The 20000-nt window shown below is 41.4% G+C and overlaps 1 protein-coding gene across 1 annotated transcript in view; it reads left to right on the forward strand.

Moving 5' to 3' along the window:
- Positions 1-20000, forward strand: part of stxbp5a (syntaxin binding protein 5a (tomosyn)) — a gene marked incomplete at both ends in the record, with an annotated part of 120052 nt that overhangs the window by 76119 nt on the left and 23933 nt on the right. Inside the window, 9 exons of the mRNA XM_080048200.1 lie at positions 20-103; positions 9122-9245; positions 11099-11177; positions 11630-11784; positions 15285-15357; positions 15604-15751; positions 17313-17380; positions 18551-18591; positions 18751-18971. Coding sequence (XP_079904326.1) covers positions 20-103; positions 9122-9245; positions 11099-11177; positions 11630-11784; positions 15285-15357; positions 15604-15751; positions 17313-17380; positions 18551-18591; positions 18751-18971 — 993 coding nt within the window. The remainder of the gene's footprint in view (positions 1-19; positions 104-9121; positions 9246-11098; positions 11178-11629; positions 11785-15284; positions 15358-15603; positions 15752-17312; positions 17381-18550; positions 18592-18750; positions 18972-20000) is intronic.

A 20000-nucleotide genomic window follows, 5' to 3' on the forward strand; every position in this document is an offset into this window, starting at 1 on the left:
GTCGCTCTTCCTTTCCCAGCTCATAATTGGATTTGAGGCGGGGATCGTGGTCATGTGGGATCTGAAATCAAAGAAAGCCGACTATCGCTACACTCACGACGAGGTAGGAACCTTTTATTCCTTTTTTTCTCTCTCCGGCGGCTCTCTCTCTCTGTCTGAGCTTCACAGAGAATCTTCCAATACAGAAAGTGGGAATTAAATCACATATTCATGAATGGAAGTGTACACAGTTGTGCACCTGGTGTGTGTGTGTGTGTGTGTGTGTGTGTGTTAGAGAGTGCATATTCCTCGAAGAAAAAACGTAGAATTTTTTAGCAGTGAACTACAGCTGACAGGGCTGTTTTGAGTGGTCTTTGGACAAAAAGAGAGACAAGACTGAGAAATACAGCTTTCTACATCCTGTCTACTCCAGATAGGATAGGATAGAGGCGGACAGCTCATCTTTATAGGAAATAGCAGCTCTAATGTGCTGTTTAATGAAGATGAAGCCAGAGGTTGCTATGCCAAAGGGAGTGTTTTTTAAAAGCCAACTCTGGCTGGACTCTTTAACTGGATTTGCCCTGTCCGGCTACGAGAAAAAAAAAAAAAAAGTTATTTCGGGGAAATGCACTTATTGTGGCTGCCTTTCTCTGTCCCCCAGAGCTAGATGAGAAGATTGGCAACTGGAAAAAGGTGGCAAAGAGCAACCGTCAGAGGGTCTCTAAAGGACCAACTAAATAATCCACATGAGTAGATTAACTAACAAAGAAGAAGAGGATTTGTTTTCTTTTTCTCTCGAAATACATTTTTTTCAGCATGAGATCCCAAAGGCTTGCATATTTACACTTGTTAAAAAGGGCAACATTATGTGAGAGGTCCACCTTTTTTATTATAAAGCGCTGAGTCACTTTATTAACTTCCCCCAGGAGCAAGAGAGTGTGTGTCTATAAATAAAAGATGACACAATAATAGTAAAAAAAGAAACACAGTGGCAAAAGTTGCTCGCACACCCTCTGGACATGGCATATGTCAAACCCAGACATATTATTTCTATTGTAGGTGTGAGGTAATGGTAGTGACGTGTGCATGGTGGTCATGCAGTGTTGTCCGAGGTACTATGAAACAGAGCCAAACCTGCTGTTTGACATAATGGGATTGTAGTAACGCTCATGCTGCTGCTCTCCTCATTGGCATTGCTGTAGTGCCACGAGCACGCTGAGATAGCAAGAGTCGACGAGGACTCTATAGACACTAAAAAAACCAGAGTGAATTTTCTATGTTCAGTATGTACGGATGGCTCTCTCTTTCTCTCGCTCTTTGCCCATTCTCTGTCTCTGTCTCCCTCTCTCTCTCTCTCTCTCTCTCTCTCTCTCTCTCTCTCTCTCTCTCTCTGATAAGCTAATATCCTCGCGCTGCTCCTAGGGCGTAACTAGTCTGGAGTATTGAATCTCTGGAGGGAGCTCATCTCTTCCCTCCAAACTCCCACGGTTACACCTCTCCTGAGACGGAGAGGGTCGAGTGGGCGTAGGGGCTGGTGGGGCGCTATACTGCTCCTCATTTCACTCACTTTGATTTACAGTGACGAAGCAAAAGAGCCTATACCCCCCAAAGGTTATAGTCCCCTGGCTCATGTCATACCACACACCAAAATAGTTTAAAGTTTAATTTGGCTCCAGACCAGCCTTCAAGGGCATTAAAGACAACCCTTCAGTGTTGCACTGCAGTTGCATCACTCTTGAAATGTGTTTATGATCGCGCCTTAACTTTTCCTAAGGGTGCGATTTTGGACGTTGATGTAGCCAATAGTAATTAAATGGACTGCAGATCAAGTGCTACAGGAAATGAACTTGCAGCATCAGGGCTATGTGATGTGCGGGGAGGGTGTAATGCACACAAATGTACATGATCGAGATATGTGTTAGGATATTGACTTAAAGAGACTATAGGAGTAACTTTTGAATGTTTATGAAATGGTCTATTTGTATGTTCATAAATGACCTGTAACAGCAAACAAGCCCATCAGTGAAAATAATGCTATTTTTGTTTAGTTATTATGAAGGCCTTTGCCAGTGTCTGATTTCCCTGGGAACTTAGACGAAACAAAACATCCTGTGTTGCCAGATTGGGAATGAATCAAAGTTAACTTTTCTTCACCATCGTCATAATACAAATATTAATCATGTCGTTATGACACTACCACTTTTTTCCAAAGGTGCCGCTAGAAGCAACAAACGCTGAAATATCCTCCTAGCTACTTAAAGTAATCAAATTGATATCATAATCATATCGATATTTTTTCTTTAAATACTTCATTTTGCATGTATATTTTAATAGTATACGTGTCGTGCATATATATGCTTTTATATACAGTATATGTATGCATATATACACATACAGGCCTACAGTATGCTATTTTTGAAAGGTATACCTGAATTGAATGTTTTGCCTTCATTGAGAATGATGAGATGATATGAGACGAGACATTACTTAGCTCATGTCTGCCGTTTAACAATCATGTTAAGCCATTAATATTGCATGGATGAGTTAGTACTGTTACGGTTCGCTTACATCATGAACAAGCACAAACAAAATCCCTATAAAAATCCCTCTGCAAACAATATGACAGTGTGAAAGAACTTATTACATTTTTTTTTGCCAGCTCTATTCTGCCTTCTGTGTGCTCTGTTTCCTGCTGTGTGCTTTCATTCAAACACTACTTCCCTCGAAGCTTTGCTGCCAGCTATCAAACTCGTCCACTGAAATGAACATGCGATATTTTCCTCCTCTTCTTTTCAATAGCAGAGTAAGCCGACACACCGTGCAGGCATTGGAATAATAAGCGTGTCTTCAAGAATATCTCACTTTTCATGGAAATTTTGCAGATGTTTAAACAAGTGAAAGGCAGTCTTTCCGTCTAGGATTTTCAAAGGACGGGAAGAATTTTTTAATTTTTTTTGTGAGTAATGCTTCGCTCCTGTAGTCTTGGCATATTCTTCAATGATTCTCGCAAACTTATCTCACACAATGTCAACAACTGGGGGTGCACAGGAAGGGATATTATGCTGGAATAGTGTTGACTCAAATGAAGGCAGCGTTTGTTTGGTATACATAGATAGCTGTCAAACTGGGAAAGATGCCAGCAAAAGTCAGCGACCTTAACCTGGCAGCCTGACAGCAACTAAGTTTGCAACAATTAGAGGCGATATAAATCTTTAGTTTTTTGACAAGCTCTCATATGGCTGAGATAGCACACTCTTCCACTCACTCTGCCTCTTTCAGTGCATTGTGTATTAATAGCTGGGCATCAGCACTATGGGTTTCCAGTGAGTGCTAGCCAGGGAGCATCAGTCACCCTGATACTCTGCTCTCTGACTCAACACATTGGTCCGAGTCTGGCCCTAGCTGAATGTCTGATATCATAGCCAGATCCAAGTCTCCACCCTACCATCTGTCTGTCTCATGGTGGCTATTCCTCCTTTAATGAATGCATGGACGAAGCTGTTATGTTTCATCACACAGAGTCACTAACTTATTCTACTGTCTGCTCATACAAATAGCCCAGTGTACCACTTCCAGTCTTTTATCACAATTCCCATACTTTTAGCTAGTATGGTAGAAGAATTTTTTTTTTTAGGATGTCCCAATTCTTGTGGTAAGATTTAGTGTGCTTGAAAATACCCAGATGCTTACAATTAGTAGTAAGCATCCGGCAGATATTTTTAGTGTTGAAAACAGCATGCTATTTGGGCGATTCTGACCCACAATCCAGTGTGCACCGGAAGTGACATCACATCGACGGAGCCTCCATATGAAAACAACCGGGGATGCGACGGATATAAAAGCAAGAGGCAAGATCATGTTGTGATGAAATAAAAATTGTTAAAGTATGTCCCAATTGTATGCCTACTTCATGTTAACTAGATGCTTTTTATGGTCAGATGTAGTATGTAGAATAACATAAAAAAAAGAGTATACAATTTGGAATGCAGGGCAAGTTTTTTGTTGTATTTCTCTTGGTTTTACTATTTCTCTTTTTCTTCTCTTATATTTTCACTCCAGCCCTTTATCTCCCAATCTCTCTTTATCTCTGTTTCTCTTTATCTCTGTTTCTCTTTATCTCTCCGTCAACTCATGGAAAGGTAGCAATCTCTGCACAAAAGCTTAGTAATTGTTGGAGAAATTGTGGGTTACCTCTGGTGTGACTGCGATAAGCAAGATGTGTTTGAGCACACATACACTCACAAAGAAAACTCTGGGGTATACCGTTTGCATTCATTTGCCTACAAACGAGCCACAATTCTCAGAGCTATTAATGGGGGCCAACAATTAAACAATAAAAAGTGTGAACTTATTCCCACACTGTCACTAAGCATTAATTACTTCATTTCCCTAGCCATAAAAAAGGATAAATTAAACTTTGACTGCAAAGGAATTCGTCTTCTTAACATATTTCAACGTCAGTATTAATATAGTAAACAACCTGACAGCATTTTGAATGCTGGGGGGTTCAAGTCAGATTTAGTGCAAGTTGTTGTAAACAACTTATAGGAGTTAATTTACTTTAATGTCATTCCAAATCGGTGAGGCTGTCCGTGTTGTACAATATACTGCCAGAAAGAAAGTTCCGGAGGTATTCTTTGTGATGGACTGCTCGGTTGACTCTAGTTGATATGTCCGTGTGCAGTAAATATTTGTCTTAGAAGATTTAAAGCTAAGGCTGCAAATGATTGGCTAACTCTCTCTGACACCATGGCTTCATTAAGATGTATTGTCTTCTCCCTCTCAAGACCTGCTGAGAATACACACAGATAACTTTATCATTCAAAGCTGAAGGGTCCTTTGGCACGTCTGGCAAGTTACTGGAGAAAATATTCTTATAATATATTGTTGAAGGAGAAGTAAGTGATTTTTTTTGTTAATATACGTGTTAAACTCTCCATTTTCATACAGCATTCACTTAAACGGTATTCACAGTTCATAACACAGCTCTCCCAGACAGCCATTCAGCTTTGCAGTAATTGCCAGTTAAAATTTTGAGTATCCCGCTCGTTTTATCCAATCAGGAGACAGAGCAACACAAAGTGGCACTATCTTATGAAGACGGCTGTGCGTTCATGTGGTGGTGACGTAGGGACGAGGGAGGGGACTGCTAACTGACAGTCACTGACAGGAAGCTAGCTAATAGGACCATACCACTTACTTCTCCTTTAATATGATGTTCAGTCTCTGTGGGGATCTACCCTTCAGGGTGAACCAGATGTAACTCTTCATAATACTAATATTGACGCAACACCCCTTCATTAAAAAAGAAGTGATTCCCACTCACACACCTCTTGGAGTCACAACCTTTTGCTTATTCTTTTGCCCGTCGGTTGCGAGCATCATGTAGAACCATCATGGACTGCTTGTACTGTTGTAGAGTTGAATGAATGTGAATATAAAAATGCAATATACTGTATGTTTGGACTCATTAACACATTAATATTAAATAATGCACTTTAGTAAAAATAATCAAGGTGCAATGCTTGACAGTCATATGCTAAATCTAAAATATTATATTTTAATGTTTGCGTCACTTTAAAGAAGTCCAACAATGTAATTAACATGACTTAAAGCATACAGCCATGCTAGCAGCCCTCTGAGGCTCTACATAGAGCTTTTGGCTACATGCAGAGTAGCCTATTTGACAAATTCAGAGGTTACCCTTTAAACAAAAATTCTGAGAATCATTACAATTCAGACCAACATTACCATTCATCCCAACAGCCCATAACATGGCTAAAAATCTCTTGAAACTTGACACCCAACCCTATCACAAGTTTGTTAGATTTTGTGATTTTTTTTTGCTCCTGAATTAGCATGGCTGTGAAATAATGTGTGTGTGTGTGTGTGTGTGTGTGTGTGTGTGTGTGTGTGTGTGTGTGTGTGTGTGTGTGTGTGTGTGTGTGTGTGTGTGTGTGTGTGTGTGTGTGTGTGTGTGTGGCACTTCAGGGCTTAGCTGTCTTCGTGTCACACTGGCATAAGTTATACTAATTAGGGCTGTGATATGGATGTTGATATGTGCCTATGTCTGTTTTCCTTAACTAATCTGTGTGTGTGTGTGTGTGTGTGTGTGTGTGTGTGTGTGTGTGTGTGTGTACGACGTATGGGCACACACTTGCAAAATGTGCTTTACTCTAATAAGTGTTGACAACATTCTCTCATCCTCTAAAGACCAATCTGTGAAAACTGACCTAATGTAATAAATCATTAAATTAATCTTTTTTAATTGGCAATGTATGATGTGATGAGTTCCATGTGTTTCAATTACCCCCTCTCCAATTAGGTGCTGCTGTGCATTGTTCCCTGTTTGGACTGTCTTATCCAATAATGCACTGATAGATGCTTTATCAGTCTGTCACTGTCAAAGCATCTCAGAATGGGTAAATGAGGGTTTTTTTCCTCATAAAAGTTTGATAAGTTTTAGCACACTATTTATCTGCCAATCACATCCTGTATCTGAGCTGCATTTATAGCTCATCCTAATGAAAACTTTTACATCTTTCCGTATGTATAAAATGGGAACAAGCCCTATAAAATCAATCCAAAATTATAACTCAGGGTATCAGAACCCAAGGAATATGCTCTATATATCCAATCATGCACACAACTTACAGTACACAGTATTAGCAATACACTTAAGTTCCCGTGTGTATAAAGCTCAAACTTTTACAGAATCAGATGTTGATTGCACAACACAGCAGTGAATCACTCCTGGCAACAAAAAATAAGAATAAATCATTGACGAACTGCAGCCCACCATCCTTTTCACATTTGCTATACGGTCTCACATCCGCCATTATCTTAGATAACACATCCAAGCCTGCCATTACTCATCAGGGCTCTGATTATTTCCAAGATAACAGTCTTTACGAAACAGGAAATCAAGGAAACTCTTTAACACAAAAAAAGAAAACGCTTTAAAAAAAAAAATCTGGATTATAGGTTTTTTAGAACCTTCGTCATGTTTCCATTCTGGTGCGTTTGTGGGAGTGGGAGGGGATGAGTCATTACGTGTGTGACGTGATAATGTGAGTCTTCTGTGTTTCAATGCGTATAGCTCTGTGTCATTGAGCTCACGCTGACCTGGAAGAAATCACATTGAGAGAAACCAGGTTAACAAGACCTTTTGAAAATGCTCAAGGCTGTACTTTTCGAAAAAAAAACACCCACCTCAGGAACCTCTGAAAATTGGTTGGAAACAAAAAAAGTATCTCCACGACTGTATCACCTGCAGCTGTATCACTGATGACACAACGGTAATACTTTTTCATCTTTGCAGGTTAAAGGTCTGGCCATGCAAGACGAAGTTAAGGATTGCATATTTTACCAGCAAGCAAAAGATGGGGTTCATGACCTCTCATTTTGGTTTGTTGTGGTTTGCATATCACTAGTGTCCCATGGGTACACAAGCCAGCATTGGTTCATCGTCTCATTTAGTTATCTTCTGAAAAGAAAAAGAAAAAGAAAAATACTCATAAACAATAACTGAGCCTGACACACGGCTACATTTAAGATAAATGACATACCGACGGCACAATTGATATGCAACTATATAAACAGCAGCTTCAGTCCTGAAGAGATTGAGTTAACCGGACCGTGTGTGTGCCGCATTGACAGCTATGAATCCATTCATTTCAGATGAACAATGTGAGACAAGAGGCAGCATTTTGGGAGACAATGCGCAAAGGAAAAACATTGACACACAGGTTAACGCTTAAACACTATGTGGAGCTTTCACAAGAATTGCTATTTACTAATTGCCAGGTGGTAAATATGTACTGATACTAATTGCAGTCAGTATGCATGAACAACAAACACATATCTATTTTTTTCACCTACCATCAAATTTGGGGATGGGACACATTACTGATGCTCCAGGTGTTCTGGTGCCCATGGGTGAAAACTCATTTTGACAAGTCTTGTAAAATGGCATCGGAAGCTGTGGTGAGCTTCATGGAAATTCGGCGCACGTCATCATATTTACTTAATGTCAAAACGTTGGCTGGGTTTCATTATGAGCTATGAAAAGGGCATCAATAACCAAGGTTGCCCTTTACGTGCATACTTTGGTCATGATGTGTTTTGTGTTTTCCTATGATTGCTTGTCAGTAGATCCATCGTTGTGAGCCAGGCTTAGCAACAGCAACAGGACTGTTTATATCAAGGGGAAGATGAGAGGACAAATAATAGGGCACCATCTCATCTCCTAACTTGTCTCTGTGCTAATCTATTCATGCGGTTCTTTGCTCTTGTAACCAGTGCCTTTTTAAGGAGGTCTCACTTAAAGGTTGCCTCTTAAGCGCCCCCCCCCCCCCCCCCACCCTCCTTCAGCATCAGTGCTATTCCTTGCAAATACTGTCTATATGTTAAAATAGCGTTTTACATACAATCACCGTAGTGTTAACAAATACATCACACCATAGATAGTATAATAAATACACAATACACAGGCGATTTAGGGTTTTTCCCAGCAGTAATTCTCTTTAAATAAAATCCAAGAACCTCTTGTTCTGTGACCAAGACAAGAGCGAGTAAAAACGCTGTCCATTTCGAGATGACATTGAGAACTTTGTATAGTGGTCTCGAGGCCACTAACCTGAATGCACCACATCAACTGTTCTATTTAATGCTGGAGACTTTTTATTTATTTTCTGCCTTGAGTGCCGTGTTCCTTTTTACGTAATAGATGTCTTAAATGTATAACCATGGTAAGAAAATCCCGCCACTTGCCAATCCAGATATAAAACCACATATCCATTCACACATCTGTCCTCCACATTCAGCCAGCATGTCTCGTATATAAAGCCACTTCTAGTATATGCACTTATGACACAGGAAGTGTTCTAGAGTCAGGGGACATGCAGGACTCTTTCATCTCACTTTCACCATCTGTTCAAGAGCACATATCAAGCAGGCGTTCAACACAAATGTGAACATTGTAGCGTGTAAGCGTATGGCCGACTGGCAACGCAACACAACCTGTAGCGTATGGGGGATGGTGGCACATGATGTTTCGACCTACTGAACCACTACTGACCCCTCTCTCTCTCTCTCTCTCTCCCTCCCTTGCTCCCTTGCTTTCCTGCATGTCGTTTCGTAGGCGATCCACTCAGTTGCCTGGCATCACGAGGGCAAGCAGTTCATTTGCAGTCACTCAGATGGGACTCTGACCATATGGAACGTCAGAGGTCTGGGCAAGCCCATACAGACAATCACCCCACACGGTAAGGATGAAAAAAAAAAAAGGCAGAAATGCACACACACACAAAACACCAACTCAGACACAAAGAGGGCTGTGTAATAATAGATCCACCGCCGATGTTCACATACATGGTTCCATTGTAGACGTCATGGGAGGGGACTGCTGCATATAGAGGATATATTTCACACATTTAGTATTGGAACACACACGCTGGAGGGTAAGCATAGTGCACTTCATAGTAAACCGGGAGTGATTTCAGACACCAACTGATGAATAATGCTCTCAATTTCTGCTTCTATTTCCTATTATTTGCATCCGTCTTTTTTCATGTATTTGTCCTTTTTGTGAAGCACATTGTATGGTATCGTTTTGTATGAAATGTGCTTTTTAGATGATCTGAGGGAGGTGGGTGGGGGGTGGGTCGTTCTCTACATGTCATTCCCTTCTCTGCCCCATTTCATCTCTGTCTCTGCACTGTCAATAAAGCATTGGGAATTCCTTGAAATCTTTAAAAAATACTATCTCAGATAAGTAAATCCCCTGCCAATTCATAAGCGCATAACTTAAAGACATACACGCTATGGGACTTTATAGTATAGCATAAGCTTTACAATACATGCCACCAGCGCATACAGTCACATGTATGACTCACCTGACCTGCTTTGTGTTGGTAGACGCTCCCCCTCAGAATGCTCCTTCATGGTTTTCTTCATCTCACCGTTTTATTGTCAGTTCAATTATGTCCTGCCTTTGTTTGCTTTACTTTGTGTCCGCACGTGCATACATTAGAGCCGCTGCTCTCTTTATTTCCGGCAGAAAAAAAGCCAAGTCTGCTCTTTTGAAGATGTATTTTAATCCCTGCCCGTCTTTCTCCCCCTTTCTCACACCTTACAGTACGTGCACACACACACACACACACACACACACACACACACACACACACACACACACACACACACACACACACACACACACACACACACACACACACACACACACACACACATACACACACAAACACACACACACATACACACACACACACACACACAACACAGCACTTTGACAGTTCACCCAGATGAAGGGGGGCCTGCAGGAAATAGGCAGAGTGTGCGAGTGCAACACATGGATAGAGGGAGCATGAGAGTCAGTGAGGAGAACACAGAAAGGAATTAAATGAAAGGGAAAACTTCTAACAAGATTGTCAAGCTGTGTGTGTGTGTGTGTGTGTGTGTGTGTGTGTGTGTCTTCAGTGTGTGTGTGCACTCTGCAGGGGATTGCAGAAAGGAATTTACCACACCGGCGTTTTTAATTAGTTGTTTCTCCCACTGCTGCATACATAATTAGTTTGCTATTTAGTGGGCAATTATGCAAATTCCTTTGACAAGTTTAAGTAAGGCTCATAAGTCTTCCTTTTAATTGTCTTTTTTCGATATCGGTTATTTAGAAGTTGTTACTCAAAGCGGTTCAATATTATACGAACCTGCCTTGTATAGGTATACCAATTGAACATTCTGATACAAATACACTGTATGCATAAGCAGGTAGGCACGCATGTGATAGATGTGCAAATTCCCTACTCCCTTGAGGTTTTGAATATATGGGTTTTTGTGAGTCATCCATGATTGTCACACATCGTCTTTGCATGTCCCCTGCCCCCCCCCCCCTGTGTTCATGTGTTTGTCTTTTCTCCTCTCTGACAGCCCTTTCTTGTTGTCTTGTTGGGCTACTGTTCGCAGCTGCATTTTCACTGCAGCTTCTTGGTGGGAGAAGAGATGACAGGAGAAATGGATCCGGAGGAGGAGGACGGATGAACTGGCAAACTAAAGTAACTTCTAAGTAACTTCTTTTTTTTCTTTCTTTCTATTTTTATAGGAAAACAGCCCAAGGACGGGAAGAAGCCAGAGTCGTGTAAACCCATTCTCAAAGTGGAGTACAAAACCACCAGAATTGGGTGAGGGCCGGGTCTCTCTTTTTCTTACTTAAACACAAACACACACACACACACACACACACACACACACACACACACACACACACACACACACACACACACACACACACACACACACACACACACACACACACACACATACACTCAAGCCATTACTTTGTAACAGTGTACATGCCAATACACTCTGCAGGTGTTGCACTATTATAAGAATACTGTAATAAAGAAGCACAAAAATTAACTGGCGTTAGCTAGTGACATAGCATGAGGCCAAAGAGTATTCTCATATTGAATATGTCTTGTGTGTGGATTTTCTCTTGTGGCAAGAATAAGATTTTTATTGACATCTACAGACCAATCAGAAAGTAGTATTTACTGTGGCCATGGTACAAATTGTGTATATAAAAAGCCAGTAAAATGGGTTATGACTCTGCTTATGTGTGTGTGTGTTTCAGGGAACCCTTCATAATCCTTTCCGGTGGTCTGTCCTATGACACGGTGGGCCGGCGGCCTTGTTTGACGGTCATGCATGGGAAGAGCACCGCTGTGCTGGAGATGGACTATCCTATAGTAGACTTCCTCACACTCTGCGAGACACCGTACCCTAACGGTAAGATGGAGTCCCATCTTTTTGAATCGGTGGATGTGCTCATTCGGTGTGTATGCATGTCTGAGCATTATGATTGCGTGGGAATTGTCATCTTGTTCTCCTTTCTTTAATGCATTAGACTCACACACCATCACACACACAATCACACACACACACCTTTCTGTTTTTGTAATTATGTTGGATTGCTTGCCCCCGTGTGTTTCCGTAATAAATATGAAATTTCCCTAAGGGGAAGGATCCTATTTCAGTTTCATTATCCCACACACAGAATATTACATTTTCATGTTATCTCTTTGTACACACAATAGCCTTCCATCTAAATTGAATTATTAGGTTATTTCCTGTATTGATGAGTCAACAGCTGAAACAACTTTCAGTGGAGCTGCATGGCCTATGACTTTTCTTATCTACTTACTGTAATGTAGTATGGAAACTCTGGTGCCGCGTCATATGGCCCATATGGAGACAGGAAAGGATTATGGAGTTATGCAACAATGGTGACATCATTTGATCACTGGCAACTTAATATCCACCACCCGCTTATTTAATCTAATAATGGACATGGCTGGGCTGAGTCTTTGGATTACACAATACATGTCTAGCTGATAATGTACTTATATATTATATATGGGCTCACCCTTAAACCGCCAATGAAGTTGATAATCCATGATGATGATGTGGCTGAGAGATGATGCAATGTGTAACGCAATGTGCACACCAATGTGTTTGAATGGGAAAATAAATGACAGAGTAACATAGCCGATACTATTACAGGCGAATTAACTAATGCACAGAGGTACAGTATGCAGACAATGACATAGATTAAGAGGTGAAGTGCATCCCCTAAAAAGGAAATACAGTGTAAGTTCTGTTTGACAAAAGGATCTTATAACAAGGTCTACTAACTTGGTTTTTCAGATGCGTTCAGCCACATCTCAGGGCTTCCGTGGGCCGATGGAGTTATCTCAGCATTTAGATGGTGAAAATATAGCGTAACCTACTCACATGCTGTATTTAACATAATTACCTACTTGCTATTCATACCCTTATTTACGGCATAAATAAAACATATCCTATAAAATAAATTTTTGTTTTGCTGATTGCCTTGTTCGTTATCTGTCCCCGTGGTTAAATCAGCCTTGAAGTTGGTGGTGTGTCCAATTGCAGGGTTGTTAATCTCAGCTCCCCAAATGCCAAAAACTGACAGAAAGAGAGATACTGCACAGTCAGTGATCCAAGGATGCATAATGATTCACAGGAGAATATGAATGACTTGTAGATCGGTGCCACTGCGGAAGTAAAACGAGAAGTACAATGAGAGATGTAGTGACAACCGTTGTCAGAGAGTGTCTCTGTGTACTGGGACAGCCTGAGACCTGCTGCTATGAACAACAGAACACTGTTTGCATGAGCGCACACACAGACAAACACACGCACGCACACACACACACACACACACACACACACACACACACACACACACACACACACACACACACACACGCACACGCACACGCACACGCACACACACACACACACACACACACACACACACTCGTGGGTACAGTAGATATCTGAAATTGGTCTCTGTAGGGTATGAAATGCTATTTCCGAATTGAACAAAAGAAGGAAAGAGGTGGTGTAGCTACTGTCTATGCATGATTCAAAGGTCTGTGCTCTTTGACAGCTTTGGACCAGGACTTATGTTGTTAAAGGTCACATATTATGCTAAATGCACTTTTTAAATGTGTTCCAACATATCCATGGGTCCACGGTGTGCCTAGAGACTGCCAAAATATCAAAAAAATAACAATCTCTCCTTTTCTCACTCTCCCCGTTTCTGAAACCCCCACCCCTTCCCCCCAATATACTCCAGTCACAATTCTGGCCGTCTATTACGTAATAGACGGCACAGCCACCTCCCCATATTTTCTTTATATGTCCATGCTTCCGATGCTTCCCCCCCACATTAGTAAAGTCCACCGTGCAGTTGTCTATAAAAAAAAAAAAAAAAAAAAAAAAGTCTGATAACCCCACCCCCCATTTCTTATTGGTCCATGGCTCCGAGATCCGATGGATGGCTGCCATGTTGTTTTCCCCGCTAAGCGACAAGATCCCCATAGTGCAGCAAACCATGCAGAGTGTTGCATAAACCAACACAGAAGCATTCTGCTCATAATCCACTCATTTATCTTAATCACAGCAGTCTTAATAATGCTGCGTTTATAACGAGACAAAGCTTAGGGAACTACTTGTGTAGTAATTCCATCGGTGAAACTAAAAGGAATCTCCTCAATTGTTGTTTGCCTGTTATTTACCTAGTGTAGCATGTAGCTTCGGGAGTAGCACCCAACGTTACCCATAGGTTTCCCATTGGAGTTTAATAATGCCTCGTTTTTAACACCACAAAGGGTGGGAAGTTATTCCTGTATAAATCAAACTGTGAGGCTACTGTTTTCACTGATTTCGAGTGTTATTTTTAGCCGTTAGCGCGCATGTAGCTTCGGATTTAGCATCCAACGTTTGCACCTATTGCACTAACTTAGCTTTCCCATTGGAGTTTAATAATGCCTCGTTTTTAACACCACAAAGGGTGGGAAGTTATTCCTGTATAAATCAAACTGTGAGGCTACTGTTTTCATTGGTTTTAATCATGTCAAACTGTTATGTCAAAGTATGGCTTCGCTTCGGCCGGGTGTTTACCGGCCGAAGTCACGCAGTGTCTCTCTAGTATCGCGAGAGCACGGCAGAGACGGTGGGAGAGCCCATATAAAGAAAGCCCGGCAGAGACGGTGGGAGGGGCCAGCCAGATCGCACAAATATAGGTCATCCGGAGACCAGAGGAACATCAGGGTATAGAGGCTTGCTACAATAAATGATCTGAACGGGTTTTTCAGCAAACATTTAAAAAAATAAGTATTAGGGACTACTTAGACCATATAAAATTGACAGCAAAGTGCATAATATGTGAGCTTTAATAAAGAGATCTGACCTCTATTTATTAATTCATGCTATTGCTGAACGTGCGTATCCCCTTTATTAGTACTATTATTTTGCTTCCAAGAATCAGAGATACTGTGTGTGGAAGCAGCTTATTTTTGCAGCAGGGTGTTCTGTACTGGTTTCATTGTTGTGCCTCTGTTATAAGCGATGTATATAGATGTATATTTATATCAATTAATTTAATATAACGGTTAAAAAACTATTATAAATGGGAATCATCCTGGGGAGTTGAATATGATGTGTTCTCCAAATCAGGCCGATAACAGGTATTTAACCAGAAGAATATCCCGCAGTTATAGGTCACATGGATTATTAAATTTTAAGCGTCCCTGCTCTGGCTTCTTCGGGCCATATGATAATAAAATTCGCCATACAAAGTGTGAAGCAATTCTTTCACATTGGTTTCTGTGGAGTTATCTCTAATGGGAATAACCAAAAAAGGAAAAAAAAAGAGTGTGGTTTGATGAATGCCTTTGCTTGCTGTCTCACTGGTGCAGATTTTCAGGAACCTTATGCTGTGGTGGTCCTTCTAGAAAAGGATTTAGTGGTGATCGACCTTGCACAAAATGGGTGAGTGTGACTTTATTAAATTACCCCCCTTCATCATTTTGACTTCTTTTGTTCCTTAGGGACTGTGGCTTAAAGTGTCCCAGTTGAGCTATAATTGGTGTTCACTATCTTTTATTATATGTTGTATTATCCTGATATAAAATTACTTTCATGAATCTCATGCTTTGGCTTGCTATGCCTTACTGAATTGGACTAATGCACTTACTGGTGGTGGTGACTTTGTCTTTTTTGTGCTCTTGTTAACAGTTATCCCATATTCGAGAACCCCTATCCTCTGACCATCCACGAGTCTCCTGTGACCTGCTGCGAGTACTTTGCCGACTGCCCTGTGGACCTCATACCTGCACTTTATTCTGCTGGCTCGCGGCAGAAACGCCAGGGCTACAGCAAAAAGGTACTGTAGACCGCCAGGAATAAAACGATTTATGTTGTGAACTTGTATATTGTCTTCTTCATCTTTTATCTATTTAAAGGTGCTGCGAGGAACTTTTAAATATTTCTGAAACATTCTCATTTTGATGATCATAAATGACATGTAACAGCAAACGAGACCATCAGTGCAAAGAATGCTATTTTAACATATTTTTTTCTTAACGCCTTTGTCATGGGTATGCTCACCCAGAAACTACAGCTGGCGTAGTAACACTACCGCTTTTGTCCAAAGGGAATTAAAACAAACTGAAAGTTCCTATCATCAAAATATTATGCATCATTCTTTTAGTATTGTTTTTGTTTTGCCTTGTCTCCCTGCATGTTTAACTGTACTGCTGCACGGTCGAAAATACTCATTACACTGACAATCAAATAAAACTGTACCAATTGAACAATATCACTAGTTTTAGCAAATATATATGAATGACACTAAAGACCTGAATACATTCAGTACTTTTACTTCAAAGGCCATTGTTCGTTAACATGTTCTGTTATAGTCTAGACTCTATGTATGAGCATAGAAGTTGAACAGTGCACTCACTGTATCTGGGCCATGGGTACGTATACACAAAGCCCCCTTGGAACATGACTGGATAAAGGACACATTAAAACATACCTATTCATAATAATAATCAGTTATTATGAGACATTTTTACCTTTTTTCCATTAAAATGCATTATACATTAATGTCACATTACCTAAAGATAGTTCACTCTTCTTGCTCGCATCCTCTCTCCACTCCATATTCTGTTATTTTCTGCGGGGCGTCACTAAAGACAGACCCCCTGCTCTTTCAGCCATTATGTACGCCTGTGTTCTTTTCCCTGTCGCCTCGTTTCTAGCTTTCTGTCGGAAAAATGTCAGCATGTACTGACCTGAACTGGCTGTCTAGCTTCTGCTGCTGCTTCTTTCTTTTTTTTTATTATAATTTTTTAAAGCAAAAAGCCCCGGCTGAACTGCGGGAGGGCATTCTCACATAAAGATCACCATGACTCATCCTGGTGACCTTTGTATGTGTCAACGTGTTCAAAGCCAAACCTGCCAACGACACACACACACACACACACACACACACACACACACACACACACTCAGACAGCGACACACACTCATTTGGCTGCATTATGTATGATTGCAAGACACACTGAGAGAAGGGCATGGAGGATTTGCCAGTTTTTCCCACGCGCACACACCACACTCACACGTGTGCAATGTCTCTCTAATGTCATATATTTCTGAAATCAAGTGTTTCTATTTACAGGCTGTTTATTATCGACTTATCTGCACTGCTACCTGTGCTCTCTCATTCGCTTTAATGTACTGTGTGTGTGTGTGTGTGTGTGTGTGTGTGTGTGTGTGTGTGTGTGTGTGTGTGTGCGCGCGCGCGCGCGCGTGTGTGTGTGTGTGTGTGTGTGTGTGTGTGTGTGTGTGTGTGTGTGTGCGCGTGCGCGTGTGTGTGTGTGTGTGTGCGCGCGTGTGTGTGTGTACGTGCGCGTGTGTGTGTCTGCCTGCTGTCTATCCAGGAATGGCCTATTAGTGGTGGAAACTGGGGTCAAGGCACGCAAAGCTACCCAGAGATCATCATCACTGGGTAAGACAATACAGATCTCATTAGCATTATCATTAGCGTCCTGCTCCGAACTCAATTGCTTTCACCTCTGTCGCGTCGCAGCCTTCCAGCTCGTCTTAAGACATTTACCGTTGGGGTCTTTATTCCAGTCATGTGCACTTTGCTCCGTTTTGATGTTTATTATCCCACACTAAGCTGTCAACAAGGGGAGAAGGGGGTGTGCGTAAACGGAACACACGCGCCGAAGATGTGACATTGAGGCATGGGGTTTTAGCGGCAGGAGGCTCTCTCTTCTCCCCACCCTCCTCCCTCCACCTATTAGAGCACATTACTATTCCGTCCAGGTTTTTTTTTTTCTCCCGCCACTGCCTGCAAAAAAAAATATTTCTCTCCCAATCTACTCGGCTGAATTGGCAACGAAACAACAAGGAGTGAGAAAAAAGAAATGGCAAGCGAATATATGGGGTTTCTTTTTTACACGTTGCGTATTTTGTGTGAATTCAAATGGAGAAGCTGTCATGCTCGCCACCTGCTCATGAGTTTCCTGTGAAGGCTCAACTCATGTGTGCTTGGCTGCGGGCGCTCTATACATTTTTAGGCAAATTATCCAAATGTGGATGAAGATGGACGTTTTTTTACTAACACAATTTAGACTACATGGCTAAATTGCATGTGGACCTTTAAACATTACACATGGGTTTGTTGATCTCTATCCATAACCTTGGGCATTATTATGTTGCTATAAAATGACCGTTTCCAGGGATTTGAATTAAGTGGCTAATCTAAACCTATACAGCCACAAACCAAAAGTAGAAAAAAAGGTTTGTGAAGAGGGGTGTCCTTTTACTCCTAGCTCGTCCTCTTGATTAATTGGCAACTACATCAAATATCCTTTGTTGTTGTGTTGTCTCTAAGTGTGTACTCAGGCCACGGAAGTGTACTGTACTTGAGTAGGGATGGCCTACTCACATTAGCCAAATGATCTATACATTAGGGGGGAAATGTACTCAGGCACGGTACAGATGGCCTAGTGTGAGTGTGCCCTTACTGCTGCAAATCTTAAAAAGCTGGGATATGTTGATGAGACTAGAATTCAAAGTTCAGGACTCTGAAAATGTAAGACAACAGAACAACAGTTGAAATTCAACTATTTGTTAATGTTTTTTTCTCTCCCTCTCTTGAATCCCCCAGGCATGCCGATGGAACCGTGAAGTTCTGGGATGCCTCTGCAAGTGAGTTCCCTCAAACAGCACAGCCTGGTTTTTACTTTGCAAATTAGAAATGGTAGCCAAAGGAAGGGAAAAAAAACGTGCTTAACTTTAAATTTTTACAAACACACTTTTCCTGAACTCGAACACACATAAATACTATTTTTTGTCTTGTTCTCATAGTAATGCTCCAGGTGCTCTACAAGCTCAAAACAGCCAAGGTGTTTGACAGGAACCGGTCTAAGGAGGACAAGGGCAGCACTGAAGTCTCGGACGAAGACCCCTTTGCTATTCAGATCATGGCCTGGTGCCCTGAGAGCCGGATGCTGTGTGTGGCCGGCGTGTCTGCCAATGTTATTATCTACCGCTTCAGCAAGCTGGAAGTAACTACTGAGGTGGTGCAGGTGGGTGAAGTTTTGTTTTATGATCTCAAATCAAATGTGGTCCAAACATGTGTTGTTGTATTTTTGGTCACTGTCACAGCAATTCTGTAGCTCTCCATCCAAGAGTACATTTAGCTTTTGTTGTGGTTTTTACTTTAGAATGCCTGTAAGTTGCTAGGAAGAAGAAGATTTCCCTCTTCTCCCAGCTATCAATAAAATAAAATAAAATAACAGAAATTAATAAAATAAACTTCATACGGGGCACCACCAGTTTGACTGGGAAATTGATAGCTTATCTAAATCAGTCTCACTTACTATTAATCGGTCTCACTGCCTATTCATTTGGAAGTTCGATTAATAACTAAATTAATAGCTATAACCAAATCACCATATTAGGAGATAGTAGGTCAAGGGAATTCTAGATGGAAGAGGATGGCAATAATATTCAATATTAAGGAAACCAACGCAATTAAAAGACAACATGTTTTATTTACAGAAAGTAATAAAAACACATTGAGAAATCTAAACTAACTGACACCACAAGGAATCTTTCTGGGACGGTGTCTGTGTGTTTCTGGTTGTGAACGAGTTTCCATTTGTTCCTTGTCCCCTGATCTCCTGCTGTGAAGGAGACTAGAGGAGCAAGAAAATTATCTTAATCTTAGCCATGTGCTGTGCTACAACTAATTATCCAAGCCCAGTGGTCAATGCAATGTTACCAGCTTTCCTTTGAAGATCCGGTAGCAAGGAGAGTGTCTGGGGAAAAAGGTCCATCGAGGGGGAACAGAGTTTGTGTTCGGCAGATTGGGGTCTTGTGGTCACAGTTCTTAGGTAGTTCTTCTTCCCTTGAAAGGTTAGCGGTGTTGCCGACTAGTTAGTACCTTTTTCCATTCCTTTGTGGTCAGCTTTCAGGCCTTCAGTCACATGTGTCTTTTGCAGCCTGCTACGAGATACACTCAGCTGCTCCCAGAGAAGAGCCAGAGCTGAGCAGAGGTTTGGTGAAGTGGGCCCTCAGCTGGGTGCTCCAAGAACACATGGCCCCGCAGCAGG

The sequence above is a fragment of the Ammodytes marinus genome, assembly GCF_949987685.1.
Source record: "Ammodytes marinus genome assembly, chromosome: 19".
In the NCBI taxonomy this organism is placed as follows: Eukaryota; Metazoa; Chordata; class Actinopteri; order Uranoscopiformes; family Ammodytidae; genus Ammodytes; species Ammodytes marinus.